Here is a 22702-nt window from a genome sequence, read left to right as displayed (position 1 = left end):
ATCTTAGCTGGAGCAAAATAACGTGGGGCACGTTTTCTTGTGTAGAAAATACCATTTATTGTGGATATGAAAATAGCAATCTTGATTAAGAGCAGAGATGCGACAGTAGGTGGTACAATACAATTGGTTTGATCATCTACTGCTCAGCAGTAACTTACAGGAAGTCGGTTTTTGCCCGTTGTAGATGAACAAATTAGATACCTGCTGGGTTTTTATTTCTTCCTTGCAACCAAACCAATGCCGTACATTAACGGGTACCATAAAATGTTATATTTGCAAAAGAAAACATTCATATAAACAGGCTTTTTAGTATCAATTGAAGATTGTATTAAAAAAAAAGTTACATTAATTCAATACCGATAAAAATAAAACTTAGCTTTGATAGCATATAAAAACGCTTCAAAACAAGCATATATAAATAACTTAATTTTTAAACATAGAAAAAAATCTTATGTATATATAAAAATAAACATCTGATGCACTGTACAATAAGACATTATCCTTCATAGGCACTGGCATCGTTGATCAACAGGAATCCCCCTAGATGTTTTTCCTACAAAAACTGCTTTATCACTAGTGCCATGTCCAAAATAAAAAGGAAAAAAAGCGAAGCACTGAGCAAATCTTTTGTGGATTGTATGACGACCTCCCCTACCTCAGGAAATCCATGGAAGCAGCACTGGGGACAGACCCAATACACCGTGCTGCTGTTTCTGCTCATTTTTTTCAGAGGTTTTATGTACTGCCTTGTTCACTCCTCCTTTCTTGGTTTCCACCAAAAGGGGGGAACTGTATGACAGGTTGCAAATCTGGAAATTTGTCTTTTTGCTCAGTTGCAGAAAACTTTGTGACGGGTTGCCCCTTTTTCCTTGAGGGGCTATGGAAGATGCGTGACACTTGAAGTGAACCATGCCATGACACAGTTTGGCAGGCCTTTCAAGAAAAGGCTGAGCCTCACCAAAAAGAACAGTAATATAGTGGTGTTAAGATTGTAACCATGACCATCTATGGGTAAAACAAAGCAAATTTGTAAGTGAAAAGTTTTGTTATCCTAACTGGTATAGTTTAGGGGCGGGGGAAAGCTGTGGCCTGATATGTCTCAAAACTGCTATTTTCTTAAATACCAATTTAAAATAGCTATTTTCTTTTAAAACTTAATATATTAATAACAGGAAGTAACATAGAAGCTGAGAGCCAAAATTACACCTGTGCAAAGATATAGTAAAAGTAGATCTTGGCTCTTGAACTCAAAGGTGGGCAGCGCAGCTAACTTCACTGTATGCTGGGAAAATGCATCTTCTACTGAAAGTAACTGTGTTGAAGTAGTAGACGCCGACTCTGGTAAGGTGGATGCTTGAATACATATCTCTCGCTTGACAAATTTAAAGTGCAACAGCTTCTCGAACAATGTGGGCTTTTTTGAGCTAAAGAAAGCATATCGTAGCAGCTTTTATTGCTTAGATTAGATAAGATACCTAAAGTGATCCTTTACCGTTGTGCTGAAGAACTAAATGAAGTTATTCAGATTAATTTTTAGGAATGTGTGACCAAACTAGGGAGTGTGGTGAACAAATGTGTAAAGCCTGACAGCAGGATTGTTGGACTAAGTTCAACAGAAATACCATGAGGTAATCGAACGGGAAGAGTCTGTATTCACTGCAGTGAGACAGCTGGTCGTGCTATGAACAACGAAGTGCAATAAGGCTATGACCAGGCTAGATTTTCAACTCTTGATGCATTTGGGTGAAAGTGAAGAAGGGCTGATGGAAAAAGCCATTGTGGAAAAACGCTGGAGCTATTCCTACTTGCAGATTTAAATTCTAGAAACAAGCTGATTACTCAGTACTACTCCCTATTAATGACAGTGTCACTGTTTACAACTGTCAGTTTGGTTTCTTTATTTCAAAGCACCTAATTCTGCACTGCAGTAAAACTGTGTCCTGAGGTGTGGTGGTTTCCACTGATGCTGCATAGTGTAGTGGCAATCTGAAATACCTTATACCGGCTGCAAGTAGTCAGCCAGTTACATGAGAAAAATCTCTCCAGGGTGTAGGATGACTAGTGGATATCGTGCTGTTTTTAACTTCCCTTCTCAGGGAGAAGTATAGCCAGCTAGCTAAGTTAAATGATGTATCTACACTGTTAGGAATTCTGCATTTGATACTTATCTCAACATTAGAAAGTGGCTTTGCAGCTCTACTCAAGAGGTTGTAGAAGGTCTCAAGCCATATGTGTACTGTTTCCAGTTTGTCGTGCATTTCATTGCTTCCATTGCCTTTTTCTCACTGCTGCCTAAACCTTCTTAAAAGAAAGAAGGTTGATCTTTGAAGCTCCTTGGAAACAGAAATTAAATAATACACTTCTGCATGTAAGATGCTGGCTATTGTAAAGCAAAGTCTCTTCCTCTGCTCTTTAGAGAGACAGCACACCTTCCGGCTGTTCCATGCAGGTTTTCCACAGCTGTCTCCAGGAGGACAGGTTCCCCATAAAACTTGCTGGGTTTCTTCTGAGCAGCGTTGGCTAAAATAAATGATCCTTTTTTCTAACTATACTTTTGTATAGTCCAACATTAGCAGTTAGGCTCCTCAAGTGAGGCTTGATCGTCGCTGTTTTAGGAGCCAGCATTTTACATTACCCTTACAGATGCTTGTGTCTCTTCGTGAACGTTCAGCTGCTGCTGAGTGTCCAGTTTTGTACCAAACACTAACTAGCAAGAAAGTGTGCCAGTCGAGCGATCACCAGAGGCTGTCGCTTAGCAATGGAACTCAGGAGCCTTGCGGGGATAGCCGGGGCACCGAGATCCACCTGCAGGAGTTAGAAGAAAGGCCACACGTTGGGGTTTGTACCTGTTTTTGAACAAAAGACTTCTCCAGCCTGGAATAGCTCTGACATTGCAAGTGTGTGTTAAGCACAAAAGTCGTTTACAGCCAAATGCTATCATTACTGTGTGGTTTGTATCTTTTCCTGCCCAATACGCCATAGACTTTCAAAGCCTTGCGATTTGATGTTACTTTCTGCAGGTGTGACCCACGCTGCTTTTGAGTTTGAGCTTAGATTAAATGTTACTAGTTTGAGACAGATACAGTGTTACTGAAAATGTATATGCATATACTAAAGTGCAATATAAAATGCATCTGAAATTTTAAAATGCATATACATTACACATGCATTGTAAAATGCATATGCTAGTTACTATAATTTAAAGATAATATTTTTGAAATTGTATCTTAAAAACATGTTTTATATAGATAAGTTTAAAGGACTAATGCCATTCAGCTCTCAGATGAGCACTTGGTACCACTGTCTCAAAGAGAGCCTACTTTTCAGATGAGTCTGTAATAAATGGATGGCAGGATTTTCTTATTCTTAACTGGAATCCTAATCTTGACTCCTCTTTTGTATCTATTAAGTGTGAAGAATTAAAGACTTCAGTTAGAGAAAGTTAACAACAAGTATTTCCATGCACTTTGAAAATAGTATAACCCGAGGTGGAGTTCCTGTGTCCACAGCACGATGAAAATGCGAACAAGACTCTCCATACTGGCTCACCATGTGAGAACGCAACATATACTAAAATTGCTAATAAACCTTTACAGAAGAGTCTTTGTATCCAAGGGAGCAGCTTTAGATGCTGCAAAAACTTGGGATCATGTGCTTAAGCACAATCCTAATAAGATTCTCTCTGCATTACTGTACGTCATGCTAGGTAACAGTGTAAAGTGGAGGTGACTTTTATGGTCACTTCATAAACTTCATGGACCGTAGCATAAGGATTATATTTTTTTGTTACTTACGAGCTCTTAAGTGTTCTGATATGTAACGGCTTTTTGCATTCACAGTTGGACATACAACAAAATCCTACCTGTGCCATGTAAATAACTCTGGTGATATCTCTTCCGTTCACTACATCAGGTTCCAGTATCCAAGCACTCGGCAAAATCTCCCCTCTCACCACTTCTTTACAAGGGTGAGGCATGGATGCGTCATAGACAGACTGAATAGCCAAGACAGACAAGTTCTCCTGCATGTGACAAAGTGTAAAGACAACAATTTGAAAAAAATTTTATGCGTATCATAATGTTTTCTTTGTTTGTCATGAGGCATATTTCTCATATTACTTACTTAAAAGAGCTCTTTTGACAAGAAATAATATTTATTAAATAATTTTTTGTCATAATCTTGCATGTTTGTAACTAGAATATACTGTGTAACACTTGTGTTACTGCCTAAGGGAGCTTGGTTGACGATTGTCATTCACAAGAGGGTTTTATACATAATTCATTTGTGTCATATCAGCAAGGCTTTTCTTCCTATTACACTGTCACTTCTGGAAATATGAGCATGGACTTTCCTTCCTTCTCCCCTTTTGGCCTTGAACCAGTTCAGAACAATTACTCCTCTATGCTTCAGAGAGAATGTTCACTTTACCTCTTTGGCTTCTACAGTAATGCAGCAGAAATCCCGGGGTTGCTTTAGGTAACAGAGGGAGGTATCAGTCACTAAATAGACTGTGAAAAAAACACCCAAAAACAACAAAAAAGGGGAATTAGACTTTGACAACTTTAATTTGTCACAGTTTTCCCCCACCCCTTAAATGCACGTGCGTATTTTATTTTGACTTCTTGTTGCCTAAGAGCAGAGCCCTAGTTAATATGCTATAATGTGTCATTAAGATGCTTTTTCAAGCCACTTAAGATTTATTTTGACTTTCAAACCACTGTCTTTAGCTGTACTTCTGCAGCGAGATGTGTTTAATATTATCCTTACTTTGGAAAAGTCTTGCAAAACTGAAGTTCCCATATTAAATAATGAAATTGTTTATTCAAACCTGAAGAAATGAAATAAGATGCCTCTAAATTTCTTCCTGGCTGACAACCTGAGCTGAGAAAGTACATAATGATAATGGTGGCCAGCCGTTTGTGTTGATACTCACCCAGCTGAATATGGCTGGTTACCTTCTTGTGTATTCGAGCTGTGTTGATAGTTCTGTCGTACAGATGCCTTTTGCCAGGATCTCTCACTAGTCCCCACACATAGGGAAGAGGTCTTTCTATCACTCCTGCTCCCAGAAACCCATGCCTTGTTGCCGAAGGGAAGACTTTGTAGTAAACCAGCACCTCTTTTTCTGTACATTGATATCTGTCAAAGACAAATGAAAGGTATTGGCATGCAAGAGGGCCAAGTACATAAAAAGGCCTCCCATTATAAAGACCTGCCATAAACTTACTTCCAACCAGCTGCTGCCTGGCACGTGTAGAGATTCCTCAGGTTATGAGAGCACGCTGCCATTACCTTAGAAAACAATGACAAAAGTACAGGTAAGAGAAAGTTGTATAAACTATAAATTGTGTTCCGTTTTTACATGCTGCTACTTCATATCTTCTACTCAAACTACTAAGCTGGCTTTACCACAAACAGTTTTACAGTGCTAGTAATCCTTAGGGAGTATTAACAGCCAGACTGACTTGACTGTCATATTCTCTGCTGAAGGAGAGGGGAGAGAGAGAGAGATAGAGATAAAAAAGCCTAAGCCTGTATACTAGCCTAAACTATTGTGGGAAAATGGGAGATGGGGGGAGCATTATCTCCAAATGATGTTGAAGCGATTCTACCTGATCTGAAACATGGAGTTGGTATGCTTTCCTTCTAACTACACACTCACATGTTGTCATACACAGATAAGCAAAACCTGCACTGTAGGAATTCTTGGACGCTAGAGTTGTTCAGCAGTTTCACCAGCTTCACTCAAACACTTCAGCTAACATGCAACAGTGTCTTCTGAACCCCACGGCTGCAGCCTGGCTCACTTTACACTGAGCAATTTTAAATAGCGGGGTGTCTCTCTGTAACTGACAAATAGGTAACTACTAGCAGTGTAGAACAACAAGGCTTGTCCCACCCATTTTTGCTACAACTTCCAGTAGGAGGTATAGGAATAAGTGAAAACTCTGCTTATTTACTTACCTCAGTGGTAGCGTTAGCCAAGATATGTTTGGATAAATCTTGGTATCCTTTTGTTGAAGAGGAGCTGACGGAAATAGTTAATCCATGAGTGAACCTACAACTGATGCTACTAGAAGGAAGAGGTGGCTGAATTCTGCAGGCTTCTGCAGGAGACAAAAAAGCCATAGGGGAATAAAAAAATTAAAAAGGAAACCCACCACTGTTCTGCAGTTGTAGGGACTTAAACCCTCCATTGGAGCACCCAATCCACCTGATCCTGATGAAGGACTGAACATCCCTCGTCTAGACAACCTATGTATTGGTAATTACACTGCAGTTACATCTTGCATTACTCAAGTTTAGCGGTTATTACCACATATAAGCTAATAAAATAATCTAAAGAAGAATAGCCAACATCAGTCTTGAGGGTGAAAATAAGAACTTGCACGTACAATCCCATACTCATTGCAGCTTTAGCACCCCCCTGCTTCCTTGGTTCATTCAAAGCATTATCCTCATACCCTCTCAGAACACTGTACTTTGAAGTTACCACATCAAAAGACCAACTTCAGAGGGACCAAATCACCATTTACTTTTTCAAGAAATTCTAAGCAAGCTCTGGCTACTGGTTGACAGTATTTTTCTGAAGTCATGTAATGGTAGGGACATCCTCAGAATACCTAGAATCAAATTAGATTCTGATTTGCATAAATGACAAATCTCATTAGGCTTTAGGATGCAACTCAAACATAAGCAGACGTATGTTTTACTTACCAGATGTTGAATCCTTCTGTAGTTGCTCTAGCACATAAAGCTGACTATTTCTAACAGCTGAACGACCTCGTGTATCTCTTGAAAGCAAAGCACTTCCGGAAGAAACCTGATTTAAGAAAGAGCAGAAGTGTGAACTGGGAAAAACAAATTATGTTACATAGCAAGTGGAATATTCATAGCAAATCTGCCTTACAAGGTTGCAAGTTTCTCTTTATCACAAGGTAACTCCTTTGCCTTTCCTCTGGTTATGAAATGATAGCTTGACTCAGGAAATTTAGCAAACCAAGTGTGAGGAGCTAGCGCGGGTGCATACTCTGTAAAGTAACTTCAGGAAAGTTCATGTTCACACACACAAACTCTTAAGTCAATGTATGCACCGTTGAGGGAGGCATGCTGAGAATATCTGATTCTGGTTTATCACAAGAAAAGGCTTGTTGTTTCTAAAACATTTGACAGATAGTGGCGTTACTGACAATAGTAACACTATCTGGTTTTTATGTATGGGTTTAAAAAAAAAAAACAACCTCAGGAAAAGAAAAGTGTCACCATCCTTTGCAATTACATGGCAATGCTCCCTCCACCCCATGTCACCCCTCTGTGTTCTAGTGACACAAACTTGTCCTGCTTGATAGCTGTGACAGAATACGAACCATCTCAAAAAAGGTTTCTGTTCCTACATTAGCTCTCTGTTATTGTTGAAGCATCAGGAGACATCAGTCTCACAGGCCAGTCGTTTCTCACCTGTCCTTCCTGGCTGCTGAGGTTACTTGCAGTATACGTAGCAGTATTACTGCTATTGTAACCAGATGTTGGGCCAGAGGAGAGGCTGAGGCTGGAGTCTGTACATAAAGTGCTTGTACTTGCAAGAGTCTTCAGCCTTGCTTCTTCCTGTAATAGGTATCACAGTATTACAAACAAAAAACCACACAAAACTTACCTTGCACAACAGCTAGTCAAATCAGTAACAGCAGCACTGAAAGATGAAAGAGGAATAATCTAAATAAGTCCAACTTCTTTCAAGGAGTGTTGACAGGACAAAAGCTGTTGCCATACGGAAAGTATTAAATAAGCAGGCTCATTTGAAAGACTAAGATTATGTACGCCATAGAGCGAATCACCCTGTAAAACCCTGGCAGTCTGGGAAAATGCAGCTTCTGCTGCTGTTACTCTTCACATATGAGAGTCCAGGCTATCAAACCAATACTAGGATGTTTTTAAGGGGAAAAAGAAGTTTAAAAAAATACCTCTTTTCAGTCCCATTTGTTGCTCTTTGCCTACTTCTTGAGTAGCCCCTGACTTAACTTGCTGGCCAAATGTAGTTGTTAAAGACTGAAGATTTTCTTTAACCAATGCAACTACTCAATGCCAGCCCAGAAGATGAAATAAAAATCACAGTGTAAGAAAATACTGAGAACTTCAAGATTATTTATACTTTTAAGAGCAGTTTTAAGTTTGGTTTTCCAACTCGGGTGAAGTACATCTACATTTCACAAGAAAAATATGGCAGCAGATGTGGTAAGATCCAGTCAGCCAGTGGAGGTGCCTGAATTTGAGGTGCCTTAAAGGGTGCCGAGCAATGAAATGAGCGTTCACCACATTTTGCACCACATACACACGTATGGGGAGAGGAGGTCTGCAGCTACGATCGAAGCTGCACTGTCAGGCAGTGACAAAGGTTACTGCATAAAAGTATAGTCAGAAGCTGGGCAGAACAGACACATCCTACCGAGGTATTGTCCTTGCATCTGGGAGAAAAATGCACGCACTTGGACTGTGCAAGATGGGTAAATAGTGCAGAAGAAAAAAACAAAAGTACAGGACAAATACACACATGGAGGACAATCTAAAAAGAAAAACAGAAAAGAATAAAGGCCTTTGTGTTTAAGTACATACTGAAATAAACTCCATTTACCTTAGCAAAAGTCTTCCATAGACTGGGCAGATGCCCCACAGGATGGCTGTGTAAGCTCGATCCAATGAGAAAACATTAGGAGTTTCTTGTACATAAAATGTGGCTTCAGGAAGATGTAGTTCAGAAGCATGAACAGTATCAGTTCAGTATTACTGAGATTTTTTTAAGCACAATTTGCATTTAATTCTTTGGTTTTTCTATGCTGATGTGTATCAAACAGGAGAATTACTTAGCCATGGAGAAGTTTCTTTTAAAAAAATGCATTGATGTGAATAACGCATAACAGTTTCCTCTGTAATGCTCACCTTCTGTAACTGAGAAAATATTTGCTCCCGTATACGCCTTTTTTCTTGCTCAGCTCTCTCCCGAAGTTTGTCCCTAGCTCGTGCAATTTCAGTTTTGGTTTCCTCTCGTGCCCTCTGGTAGTCTCGGAGCAACAGTTCAATGTCTGAAGGATGCTGAATGCTTCTTTTTGGTTCTTGAACTCTGTAAGGACAGGTAAATGGGGGAAAACACACATAACTACTTGAAATCAGCTCACCTGACAAAATACCATGAGAAAATCATCTTTCAACACAGAACAGGAAAATTTGCCAGAAAAGCAATTAAAACCCACCACATTAGCCTCCAAAAAGTTCCTCTTTGCTCACTAAAGACTGCATGGACATTAACCTTGGAAAATTATTCAGATTGCAAGTCCCGTTTACCACTGAGATTACTCCAGCGATTGCACTGGTTTCTAAGTCAGCTCTCCATATGATCTAAGGTTACCGCTTTGGCATATCACACGCAAAATAATTGTGTTGGGAAAACAACTGTCTCCTGACCTACCGCACAGGAAGCAAAAGTCATTTAGGGTATATGGTGGGGGATGAGAAACTCAAATTCTAAATGGTGAAGGGTTGCAGAACTTTTTTGACATTTAACATGAAACTTAACTATTTCACGTGGCTTTTAAGTTAGTGAAGGAGTAAGAAGACAGATTGGTCTATAATGAGTCAAGACTGAATACTTGGCTGTCCCCATACATCATACACATAAAATAAGTTAGACACTTGTTATGGACTGAAATAAACTAGACGGAAGATTTTAATGAATGTTTTCTAAAATCAGGCACACGTTTTTCCTGAAAGCACTTTCTATCCCAAAGTTCAACACTTCCGCATTGAGAAGAATTCTTCTGCCACAGAAGTCTCAGATGTCAGTAAGAACCATTAATGTGCACCCATTGTGAACACTGTTAACGTACATCAGGCCAAAAGAGCGGTTTCTAATGCTCTACCTGGTATTTTCCACCACATCTCTTCTCAGTTGTTGCAAATATTCTCGGCGTCTGCTGGGGAGATCTGGATCCCTCTGACTTGCATCCAGCGTCTGCAACAGACTCAAATGCTTTTGAGGACTCAGACTTCGGCTTCTTTGGTATCTTTGCAGCCTTTTTTCTCTTTCCTTCCTCAGAGTTTCAATAGTCCTCATGTGTCTGCTGGGGAAACATGATTAGAGTGACAAAATGCACCCTGCAGTTACATTTTCTGATTTTTTAAAACATTGAAATATTAGGTAGCTTTGTAATGTAAAATTTATAGGAATCTAATACCACACACTCCCCTTGCAAATAGCCCTTTGGCCGCATGCTGACAGATGATGCAGAAGTTCTAAAACTCCACTGCTTTTATAACAGTAGGAAATGCATAAGAGGGTCTTGGTTACTGCTTGTAATGGCTGAGAGGCAAATTGAGGACAGAGACTAATGTAGCTACTTCTAAATGTTTTTAGTTACAACAGCTTCCTAAACTGAGTTCTATAATCCAATCGCAACAATCTAGGTTCTTGATTTTTTCATAATTTATTTTGTATATTTACGGTTTTTTAAAATGTTTTTGCATATTCATACAGCAGCATTTATTCACAGAAGCATGAATGAGATATTCCCATAAATAGGATGAATCAAGTATTTTTACATTGCAATAAATCAATTAAATATATTCCCATGATCACCAGGTACACATGATCACTCTCATAGCTGCTAGAAATTTTAAGAGTGGGGTGACACTAGATTTGAATTACACCAAATCTTACACTTTTCCCTATTTTCTTGAAGTAACCCCAAAATTTTGTCTTAAATGCATTACTTAGCTGTATATAAAATAAGCTTAATAGTATACCTCTTCACAGATAGTTCACTCAGTGTGACTAAGTGATTAAGTGCTCATTGCTAAATGTTATTTATGCTGCATGAAGTGTACATGAAGTATATTCAAAACACTTACTACAACACTACTTTAAGTAATTTACCTTTCATAAAGTTGCTGCTTCACTGGAATCGCCACCAGGTCATCTGCAGTTCCGCTCTGAAGGACCCTCAGCAGGGCATCCGTTTCCCCGATGCCGTAATTGAGCTTTGCTTCGGTCAGTTCCACAGTGAGGGGATGCTGATGCAGATCCAGGTGAATGCCAGACATGATCTGAGCGCGCTCTCTCTGAAGTCTCTCGATCTCTCTGCTCCTGCCGTCACAAAGCTGGGATTTCCCTTCCATTTCTGTTGCTCCTGTGCTTCTAGGTTTCTTTTCTGCCTGACTTCGTAAATCGGTCACACTGCCACTCAAGCTGAGTAACGGAGGAGGAAGGCTGCCCTTAACACCACACCAGTTGCTAAATTTATTGTGTATGGGTAAGTCACGGAGACTGTAGCTCCGAGGCCTGTAAGGCTTTGCAAAAGTAGTATTTTTGTTGAGAGGAATTTCAGTGTCACACTCACTTTCAGTGACAGAATCTGTATTGTCGTCTTGGAAGGAAGTCTGCACATCGCTCACATCAGAGAGCGGGGGAGGGCAGTTGTTTTCATTTTTCCAGAAATCGTGAAATTGTAGAGAAGATGCTTCTACCAGAGGTTCTGAGGACGCGCCAGCATTTGTCTTACTTGAACAAGTGGCACTAATTTTTTTATTAAAAAGTAAGTCAGCATTTGGAGGTAAGTAGTTATGAATCAAAGCAGTATCAGAATTACCAACATATTTTTCGTGTCCAATTCCAGCTGAAGAACCTCTTCCTCCCCTTGTGACATACGCACAACGAACCGAACGTGCCAGTGGACTGCGGTCTCTGAGATCACCTGTTAAAACTTCCCTGTGGCCCGACACCTCCAACATACTACTAGAGCGATACAGTCGATTTGCACAGATGGCAGTGTGGGTGCCAACCGTGAGTCTATGCTGTTGTTCCAAGTCTTTTGAACCGTCCTGTCCTAAAAGCTCGTTGGCTGCTTTCTTATCTGAGAAACTTCCAGATTTCTTTCTTACGCCCTTATGTTCTCGAGAAGTGCTAGATTCACTGTCTGTTTCTGTCTGTGAAAAATTGTCCACATGAGGTCGCATGCTGGACTGTGGACCTGCCCTCTGCTTTCTCTGGTTGTGAAGGGGACTTGAAGCATCACTGGAATATCCAAGAGGTTCCTTAATAGGGCGGACAGACTTGCCAAAAGCAGTCTGGCTACTGGGACTAGCACTAAGAGTAAGGATAGGGGAGGAGGCCCTGTCGACTAGCAGGGTGTTTTTGTAACAAAATTTTCTTTCTGCTGGAACAGCACTTCCTTTATCCTGAGCATAAGATGCTGGAGATTGAGAGGTGCTATTAGTAGGGCTGCTAACTACAGTGCATGAAGAACCATCTTGCCCTGAACTCAGCGAAGATGATGTGACAGATGAAACTCTGGTACTAGCAAAAGCAACATTCTGCTGTGCATTTAATGATTTTTTTTGAAAATCTAAGATAGGAGTGGAGATTCTGGGTAAGAGAGGCAGACGCATAAAGGAGTCTTCGAAAATGCTGTCAAGACTGTCATGGAAGTCAGGATTGCCCAGATTTCTCATCCCTGTTCGTTCTTGTGTTCTTTCTTCAAGAGAGAGTGTTTCCTCTTTCCTTTTGGGAATCTTACCTCCTGCAGCTGCACCTATTCCTTTCCAATCAATGTTTACTGCCTGAGCTGCCCTCAATTCATTTTCCATTTTTGCCTCCACTTGTTTTTCTTCATGTTTGCTTTGAGGTTCTTCCAAAATCTCAGTCTGAGTGCCTACATCTGCTGTAGTCTGAGTGCAGCTATCTGATCTAGTAGCCTTTACAGCCTCTTCAGTTCCTCTTTGGTTGCTTTTGGCATTCTGCTCATTATCTCTAATACTCTGTTGGGAGAGGTTTCCCAACAGCTCAGAAGTGTTCTGAAGAAGCTGTGACAGATGCATGGACAGGTTCTGCATGCTTGTCCAAGAAGAAGGTTGATGAAATAAATCTCTGTTTGTTTCCTGCTTTCTTGCAGAAACATCCGTATAACTTCTCTGATGTCTTCTCTGCCTTTTACACCTTCCTGTAGTTGCTGTTTGTGTTCCCTGCTCACGTGTAATCCCTGGTAGCTTTCTGGAAGACCTTTCAGACTCAGAAGGATATAATAGTACAATTTCATCAACCTGCATTGAAGAGTTACCAGGTTGTGCAGAAGGATTCTCAAATTCAGCAGTGTTATTTTCTGGATTAGTTTCCAACGTTTCACTGGACACGTTGCTATACTGCTTGGTACTGTCACTTGAGTATGCAGATTGAAAGTCTTGTCTGATGTCCCACCCTTGAAGACCTTCAATGCTGCTTAAAGTGCTTGATAAAACTTTTGCTGTAGCATACGAACTGAGATGAGAATGAAAAGGAGAATTTTGAGAATTCAAGCCATTGTCTACACTGGAACATCTCATAACTTTACGATTTTCCAGGTTTAAAGGAATTTGATTGCAAGACACATCACTTGCACTTCCAAAAACATACTGTTTCCAGCCAATCTTGCATGATCCATCTTGTTGCCATGGATGAATGTATGGGTTGATATCACTTGAACTAAAATGCATTGTCTCTTTATTGTCTTGAAAAAATAAATGTGTTTCTGGCTGGTATCCAGCTTCTTCAACTTTCCCTTCACTACACTGAGCTACAGAACTACTCTTTGAATGGACATTTGCTTCTGCACCCACAGAACTGAGAGCTGTGTGCAGTAAGGATAATGGAGATTGAGTAGTACAGTCTTTTAAAGACTGGCTGCTTTGGGTTCTTGCTGCAAAATTTTGTAAATTTTTGAGGTCACAGTTTGTAAGCTTTTTAGTTTGTGCCATTCTTTGCTGAAATCTGGGTTTAGGTTTAACCTGTAGAAAGTTCTTTGATTCCTGCTTTGAAAATCTTTCAATTCCATAAAGATCATCTTCAGTTGGTGATGGAGGCTCTACACTCATATTTAAATCTTGTAGTGATTTAGATACAGAATGTAACAAAGGATCTGCCTTAGATGAAGCTTCCAAAGTATATTCTATATCAGAGAAGACAGCAATAGCTGGGGCTGATAGTCTGTGACTTTGTAAATAAGGTCTCTGTTCACTTTGTTTACAGCTCTTTGTATTCCGTGTAGTAGAATATGATCTTTTGCTCCTGAATTGCACCAATTTGGATTCTTCAGGAGGCAAATCATGGTTTTCTGGTAAAAATTTTATGGAGGTACTTTCATTATTCATTACAGAAAACTTTAGTCTTTCTGATTTCAGAGTCTTATTCCTCATTATAGCATCTCCTGTTGTTGAACAATTGTCTGCATCAGCGTCATCAGCAGGGCTATCAACACTTGAACCTGTATTATTTTTGCAAATTAAAATCTCTTTTCTACCATCTGTATTTTTTCTACCTGGCACTTGTTCTATCTGTTCACCTGTAGGCACATACTGACGATTATCTTGCAGATCTGCAGGGTTTTTTTCAAAACCCAAGACAGTGTGATAAAGTCGTCTGGGATCAGTGCTTCTGCTGCATGGGGGATATGTTGGACTAAATGAATTGCAGGTGTGTTCAGGATCCACATCAACATCTCCTGGATACAGATTTTCCAACACTGTAACTTCTGAGCCTATTAATTCATTTGCAGAATTTGAGGATACATTAGTTTGCTTTTCAACAGGTTCTCTACTTAATGTTTTTCTCTGCTCTGTCTTTACTGCAGAATGTTCAGCCTCAGTATTTGAATGCAGTTCTTCCTCATTTCTGTTAAGTATTTTTCTCATTTGTCTCTCTTTAACAAGAATTGCCCTTCCAGTATCCCAAAAAGGTAATGATGGTAATAAAAGAGAATTATCATTTAGTACTTTCTCTATGTGTTCTGTGCATGCTTCTTGTGGGGGAACTTTACCCCAGTGGTACTGATCAACCTTTATATCATTGTCAATTTTTTTACGATTACTTCCATATACAGGTTCCCCACCTACAGCAGAATTTTTATATGAAGTAGAGTCTGTGTCTGATACAGGACAATGCCTGTTTTCTTTTGCAAGAGAAAGTAAAATACTTCCTGAAGCACGTATTGGCTCATCGAATACCACAGCCTTATCAGACTGAGTGTCTTGGATTTGCAAAACAGCAAATGGAGAATGTTTCACTATACTTGTATGTGAAATATCGTATGTGCCAGTTTCACCATGGTCTATACCTGCAGTTAAAGAAGATTCTGAAAATGGTGTTAAGGATGGGTGGGTGCAACTTGCAAATGCTTGGGGAAAATCTCCTTTTACAGAGCACACATCTGCAGAACTGGAGGACACTTGCTCAGTCAAAAAAGTGTCTTGAAGTGAGTCCTCACGCTGACTAAATATTAGAGATTTTGAATCATCAAGTAAACAAGAAGTGTCAAAAGCACTGAAGTTCTTGGAGCTTTGAAATAATGTATCAGTTGGAGTATCTTCTGCAAAGTAGGATGGAAGAGACTTTGATTCTTTACTGGCAGTCTGTCCTCGGCTCTGAAAAGTAAGCAAGCCTGATTCTGGTACAGTCACACTAGAAGTGTTACTGAAGTGTTCTGAGTACTCATGAATTTTATTTTCTTTTATGTCATTGCAATTCTGGAAAGAACCTTGAATTATTTTCTCCTTTTGATCTGTTCCCACAACTTTTTCAGAGAGTTTATTATTCTGAGCATATGTGGCCTCTGCAACTGCAGAATTAGTTTTCCTTTCAGCTCCTTTTTGAGAAAAATCAGGAAAAGTTACAGATACACTTAAATCAGTTGATTCACTTTCAAAGTATTTTGTTTCTTCAGAGAGAACAGCATTGGTTTTACCTTTGTCTCCATTGCTGGCAATCAAAACATCTGCAGATGATGCTGGACGATTCAGGAGACCAGGAGAATGTTCAGAAGTGCCCGAATTCCTATTATAATTTAGAAACTCTTTACTATAATGTGGATTTTCCCATGGAGACTTGTTCAGGCCTTCTGAAAAGGTTGAAGCATTTTCAGAAACAGTGCTGCCTGGTTGGTCTATGCAGCACTCTTCAGAAGTCCCGTGTCCCTGATTTTCTCTGGGTTCACGCTGATATCCAGCTACACCAGGAAACTTTGCATTTTCATTTTTACTGTTTGTTGTAGTATAGCTCGTGCTTAAAAATTTCTCCTTCTCATCATGCTGTGATAAACTCCCTGAGCGAAGTACTCTCTGAGTTGTATTAATATTGTGAAATATTTTTTGTGAAGAGATTTCTAGTAAAGAATGCATTTCCCCCCCCCCTTTATCTTCCATCACTTCTTTCTCTGAAGAAGTAAGCAGATTTGAATTATCCAAGAGCAGTGAATCAGGCACAATGGTACCCTTTTCCTCTTGAGCTGTATCTTCTATGGAATTAAGGCAGTCTTGTGATAGTTTATTAACCATTAAATCCACACTGTGTTCTTCATGAGCATTGTTGACATCCTGAATTATATCTTCAGAAGGATCTATTTTTTCCAAGGAAAATGAGTTTCCTTTGGTCCCTTGCTGAAGCACAACAGTTTCAGACTCAGGACCGCCTGCACTGTAGGGAGTGGAAGAGCTGTTCTCATTGACAGGTTGCACAGATATGGCATAATCAGGTGCATTGTGAAATACAAAGGATTCTTCCTCCTGCCTGTCCTGTGTGGTCCTGGTTTGCAGAAAAGCTACATTCTTACTTTGCGTTTTATCAGAAAGATATTTGTCTTCTCCCATTTTGTTGACTGTAACAGGCGTGCCAACGCAGACCTCACTCTCCATTAATGTTTCATAGTAAGGCAAAACAGCTCCAGTTCCAACACTGCTGTTAGATGGTCTTGTATGTCCTTTCAATGCAGTGGGAACATCTTGAACAAGATGGGAATCATTTACTCCAAGATATAAAACATGATTTACAGACTGGCATGGGGAGTCTTTAAGTGAACCTTCCTGTTTTTTTTCAGCAGACTTCAGTGTTGTTGGTGGACTTTGTTGCTTGCTGATATCTTCATTATTTCTAGTAAAGCTGGTAGACACCCACTGGCTTTCTTTTAAGATTTCATTTAATCTGCTGTCATCATGTGTCATTTGGCAGCTGTCTTTGTTTTCAGGGAGTAGTTCATTCAGGTTTTGTAAAATGATCAGTTCTACCTCCTCTGTGTTTTCTACAAACATCTGCTTTTCTTTGTCTGTTTTGGCCATTTGTACTAGATTCATCAAATGCACTTTCTCCTCCTCAACTCTGGAGCCTACTGGATCCAGTTCACAAATATCAGGTCTTGTTCTAACAATACTTACATTCAAGTTTTCTGAAGTGCCATGCTCAGGATATCGCATAAAGCAACTCATATACGTATGGCTGTCCTCTTTAATGTGGGGACTTTTAAATTCTTGTTCAATTCTATATTGGTCAATACCAGTAGTATCATCAGCTGAATATTCATACGCATCGATATCTCTCATAACTGCATTTCTTGTATCTGTAACAGAGTCCACTGAGCCACCATCTTCACTCATTTCAGCAGGATCATGGTATCTTGAATCATCTTCTAACAGTATATTCTGTTCTAGTCCTGAAGGTGTCAGGTATCTTTCAGGGATCTTAAATTGATTTAAAATTTCCTCTTTGTCATCTCTGTCACAATACATCTGATGTAGAGCTGGAGACTCTTCAGTAAATAAAACATTTTCATCTGTGCGTATGACTTCCTGCCTCGTAATAATCAGCCCCTCAGTGTTTGTCATGATAATTTGTTCTTCACTCCCAGTCACTTCACAGTCATTAACCTTGTCTTCCTGGGGCAAACAGTTTGGTACACAACGTTCGATTAAATTGCTAGAATTTACTTGTCTTTCATTTTCAGGTTTTCCTAAAAAATTTCCTTGCCTACTTGTGATTAGTACTTTTGCAGCTACGTCCTCTGTATTAAACACATTTTCTATTGTTCTGTTCATCTGTAAAAGCCCCTCAGAAGTATCAAGGAAGCCTGAAGTATTCTGAGTAATATCTGCTGTGTGGGAACACACAGCTGAAGGAGTGGTTTTGGGAGTAACAGAAAACTCTGGTGAATAAATACCTATTTCTATTTTCTCGCTTTTTTCTTTTTGGCAAAAGCTGCTTGTTTCAAGTTGGCTGCCAGAACGCACAAGTGCTTTTGATTCCTGGGTGTGTTCTACCCCAGTGCTGGCTACCTTCAGTTCATCTTTCTCTGCCTCTTCATGTGTCAGGCACAGATTTGTATAAAACTCGCACTGAACTTCACAAGCTACAATATCAATAGGTTTCTTTGGATTCTGAGATAGACTAATGCCTTTAAAATCCTCTCCACTCCTGTCTTCAGTTATACTTTGGACTTCAGCTACTGCATAGTCAGGTAAACTTTCAATCTGTCTAGATTTAATTTCCAATGCATTTTTTTCTAAGTTGATTGCACTGTTGATTAATTTTGTTATTTCTTCATCAGTACTTGCTTTTGTATTCTGATAAGGAACCATAGTTTCTTCTGGATCAGTTTCTGTGTTTCTTAAAAACTTGGATTCTTCATCTATATATGGACTCTCCTCTTGAGAAACAGTAGCTGATGTATTTGTGTTGTATTCAAACACTCTTCCTGACTCTGAGTTTACATCATCTTCAACACGCAAGATATCCTCTGGGCAATCACTTTCAAAAAAGGCTTCCTTCTCTTCTCTTGATTCAAGTGAAGATTTGTTCTGAGTTTCTGTTTCCAATAGAATGGCTGCATCAAATTCCACAGAAATGTCGGTCATCTTATGCGTACTGTTTTTCTGCCCTGTTGATTTTGAAGAGCATGTTGTGCAAAGGCAGCCAGAACGTATATCAGAACAACTTTCTGTGGCACTGACTTCCACAGTAAGATTAGATGTAGCATTGCAATCTCCTTTCACTATTGTGACACGCTCCAATAATTTATCATAATTTTCAGTCTCAGATGCACTTTGAAAAAGATTAGCTTTTGTTGAAGCTTTGTAAAATATGCTTGAATTGGATTCTGGGAGAAAATCATTTGTACTCTCACAAAAAGCAGCAGGGAAGGACTCAGTGTCTTTCCCATTTACATTCACTATGAGATAACTTACTTCATTTACCATTAAGTTTTCATATTTGGATGAAAATTCCTTCTGAACTACAGCCTGAGAATTCAAGACATTGTGTTCTTTGCTTTCACTGCTTTCTTCTCTTATATTATCAGTGCATAATGTAGACTTTTCTGAAATTTGTTGGGATAAGCAACTTACCTCACTGTCTGCTAGAGCACATTCATAGGAATAATTTTTTGAAACAGGTTTGCTTTTGAATTCATAATGATTCAGTGAAGACAAGTCTTCATCCTTTGGTTCATATTCTTCATTATCTCTGAATGAAGGCACCTCTGGCACAATCTCTGCCAAGCTATCTGTGCTTGTTTCCATACAGATAATCTCTTGAGACATCTCTATTGGTGTTGCAGATTGGTCGTAACTTGCACTGTGAGCAACAATTAAAGGGTTACATCGATATGTTGTCTTCTGTGAGGAAAAATCTGTCTCTGTTATTATTTCTTCTGCAGATATTTGTTCATAATCCATTTCTTGCATTGTTTCCAAATTACTCTCCCCAGATCTGAGGAGACCTACCGTAACAGCTGATTCTGCTCCTTGTCCAGCCAATGTCTGAAGCTCGTAACTGCTTACTAGAGAGCAGTTCTTATTTGTTAAGTCACTGAGAAAGAAACCTTCATCACAACATGTTGGTATTTCCCTTCTTGGAAAAAGCTGCCCGTGGTTTCCAAATTGGACTTGTTTTACTGCAGATATCTGTGTTGAGGTCATATTATGAGCAAGTCCTGTAGAAGATTCAGCAGCAGGTGCACTGACAGATGCACTTCCGCTGCCTGAATCTGTCATACTTGATTTTGTCATCAAGTTATTGTAGTCATCATCGAGGTCATCTTTTTCAAAAGTTCTGAAGAAATCATCTTCTAAATCTGCATCTACACAGCCATTTCTCTTCTCCAAAATGTGCATAGGCAACACGGAAATAGGTGTTTTTTTCAGATTGTGATCTTTTGGCAGCTCTGGATGAGTTGTGGGGAGAGAATCCTCCTCTTTCCTAGATACCAGTGACAAACAGTCTGTGGTGGAGGCATTTTGCAAACAGCTGAATGTTTGTGTGCATTCAGTGGTAGACCTATAAGTAGATAATTCATTCAGTTGTTCTTGTTCAGGATGATTTGACCTTGAATGTTCATAATAATCATGCTTTGCTGAAATAGGAACAAAAGAGGAACTTGGTCTTACTGAGCTAACAAATGAGGACGTTACATCTTGAGATTCCAAGGAAGAATTTTCATTAGAGTTTGTCCATCCCTTAAGAATCTTATTTAATGATCCACTCTCAGAAACTCTGCTTGCAGTTGTTGCTGTTTCAGGTAAAGGTACTTCTGGTGTGTCAGAGGAGAAAACTGTGTTTATTTTGCTTATACGATGTGATAAATGAGTAATGCTGCGTATCTGCTTAGAGCCAGAAACAAAAGAAACTTCAGCAGCTGACTGCTTTAGATCATCTTTCTTCAGCCAAAGCTCTGGTTTGCTCAAAGAGCACAGATGAGCTTCTTGAAATTCCATATTTTCATGGGAAGAAGGTGCTGTTATTCTGGGGCTGCTGATGTCAACCTTTAAGTCACAGGAAGACCAAGCATCAGTAGTAAGCAAAGGATTTCCACTTGCGTAATACAGTCTTCTATCAAGAGACCTTTCTTGTTCTACAAAGGAGACTTTTGTCCCCTTCAGCAACTGCTTGCAAGCATTACTGGAAGTAGGCTGTGGTTTAGTGTCCAAATAAAAAGAACTGCTCAGCTTCAGATCATAACTTGTCCCTTCTGTACTTCTGTCGCAGGTCTTGGACTCATGGTCTTCCTCAGTCTGTATAGTTGGTGATCTAGGAGTTTGTAACTTCCAGAAAATCTCTGCTGGCACTTCATCAGATGAATCAGATTTGGATTCTTCTACTGGATCTTCTGCTGGCATCTCTTCTCCATCAGCTAAGCTGTCCAGAGAAAAGCTTCTTTCAGGCTTTCCCAGTCTCCTACGAGATGCGTATGATGTCACCAAAGATGAAATATGGTGATCAGTTCTGCTTTTGTAAAGCTTAGCTGGCTCATGGTGGGCCTTTGACTTGTGAAATCGGCTTTTATTTTGCTTTTTGGCTTTATTTTCCTTTTCTACCAGAGAGTCTTGTGACATTTGACTGTCATCACTCTCAGAATCTTCTGGGTTGGCAAGACATTTGTTTCTGTCAAAATCTTCTTGTTTCAGTTTCTCTGTGAAAGCTTTTGCATAAGCGCAGGAGAGAGAATCTACAGAATAGGAACTGTCAGTATCAGAAATCTCATTTTCATCATCCTCTTGCCAGTTCCCCAGCACATCTGTGGCTGTTTTGGACACTCCAGCACTTAGCATCTCAGCACTGTGCCACTTTTTTTCAACATAAGAGAGTGGTGCCTGTGTGTTCATCTTAGTGAGATTTCCTACTGATGTTGCCACCATCAGGAATTCTTGCTGTTCCACTGATGATTTCTCATGACTTGGCAAGGCTGAGTTTGGCTTTCTCTTCCAGTTCTTGGCTGTTTGGTTTAGATGTGCTGATGGTGGATTTCCAAACACTGTTTTCTTCGTTTCTTTAGTAAAGTTTTCTGGAGAAGAGCTGTGGCCTTTTCCATTGATATCCATTCTAGTCTTTTTATTGGATACCTGAGCTCTATTTTGTTCTAGATTGCTACCTGCAGGCTGACTTAAATCTCCTGGCACCTCTGCTTTTGTCATTCTTGTCCCTGTAATAAAGGTTTCAGGCTCATCTTTCTCCTTAAAAAGATTAGGAGAGAAGCCTTTAGAGGTCTGGTTTTGAGATCCAGCTTGCCCTAAGTTGTCATCCAACTTTTCAATTTTTTGATCATTTTTATTGATATAAGCCATGACAGCTGAACCATTAGAGTCTTTTTCAGCTCCTTTTTTATTTCCAGATGAAGATGGTTTTTGTTTTTCAGTTAGCTGCCTCTGGACTGAAAAGGAGATCCCTTTTTCATCATTAAGGTCATCACTCCCAGAAACGTCTTTACGTCTTCTGTAAAGATATTCTACAGATGACAACCTCCCTGTTGTACTGCCTTCACAGCATTGATCAATATTTGGTGAGGTAGATAACTTTGAGACAGTCTCCCTCTTCAACAACCAGCTGTGGAAATAATGAAGAAATAATGGAATGTCTTGTAGTTAAGAGTAACGATACATGAAGCAACAATCTTAATGCCTTTCAAAGGCAAATTCTAGCAGAGAATTAAAAAAAAAAAAAAAATTCTGTCAGTAACCATACAGTCCTCTAGATATCCTGAAATACGTTCTGCAACACAAAGGAATAGCTCGATGCTATGCGGTATAGCTTGGTATTTAGTCTCTGTAGGCTGAAGTAGCTGCAAACATTAGTTAAAGGACGGTTCTAAGTCACAGAAATCCACTTAGCAGAGTTTAGCTATTTCCTGCCTCCAGGACCATGCTGTGATAGACACCTTAGCACCCCAACTTTTTAGCATTGCGTAGAGATGTTTATTTAGCTTGAGAAAGGCTGGCCAACTTAAAAGTCCAATCCAGAATCACCCCAATGATACAACTGTTCTGAAGGAAGAGTTTGACCCTAATCAAGATAAAATTATGCAGAAATTAGTATTTACCAACAGTTTGAACAAGGTAAGGAGAAGAGTTAAGCCAGTTCTGGAAAGCATTC

General features: G+C 39.6%; 1 protein-coding gene across 1 annotated transcript in view; it reads right to left on the bottom strand.

Annotated features, from left to right (window-relative positions):
• Nucleotides 1-38: 38 nt before the first annotated feature.
• Nucleotides 39-22702, bottom strand: part of STARD9 (StAR related lipid transfer domain containing 9) — a 119312-nt gene continuing 96648 nt past the window's right edge. The window contains exons 24-34 of the mRNA XM_076344686.1: nt 10925-22156; nt 9912-10112; nt 8935-9115; nt 7459-7605; nt 6718-6823; nt 5965-6107; nt 5228-5292; nt 4934-5139; nt 4429-4508; nt 3863-4021; nt 39-2805 (exon numbers count right to left, since the gene is read on the bottom strand). Coding sequence (XP_076200801.1) covers nt 2704-2805; nt 3863-4021; nt 4429-4508; nt 4934-5139; nt 5228-5292; nt 5965-6107; nt 6718-6823; nt 7459-7605; nt 8935-9115; nt 9912-10112; nt 10925-22156 — 12622 coding nt within the window. The 3' untranslated portion in view covers nt 39-2703. The remainder of the gene's footprint in view (nt 2806-3862; nt 4022-4428; nt 4509-4933; nt 5140-5227; nt 5293-5964; nt 6108-6717; nt 6824-7458; nt 7606-8934; nt 9116-9911; nt 10113-10924; nt 22157-22702) is intronic.

The sequence above is a fragment of the Aptenodytes patagonicus genome, chromosome 7 (genome assembly GCF_965638725.1).
Source record: "Aptenodytes patagonicus chromosome 7, bAptPat1.pri.cur, whole genome shotgun sequence".
NCBI lineage: Eukaryota > Metazoa > Chordata > Aves > Sphenisciformes > Spheniscidae > Aptenodytes > Aptenodytes patagonicus.
This window is presented reverse-complemented; position numbering and strand designations above follow the sequence as displayed.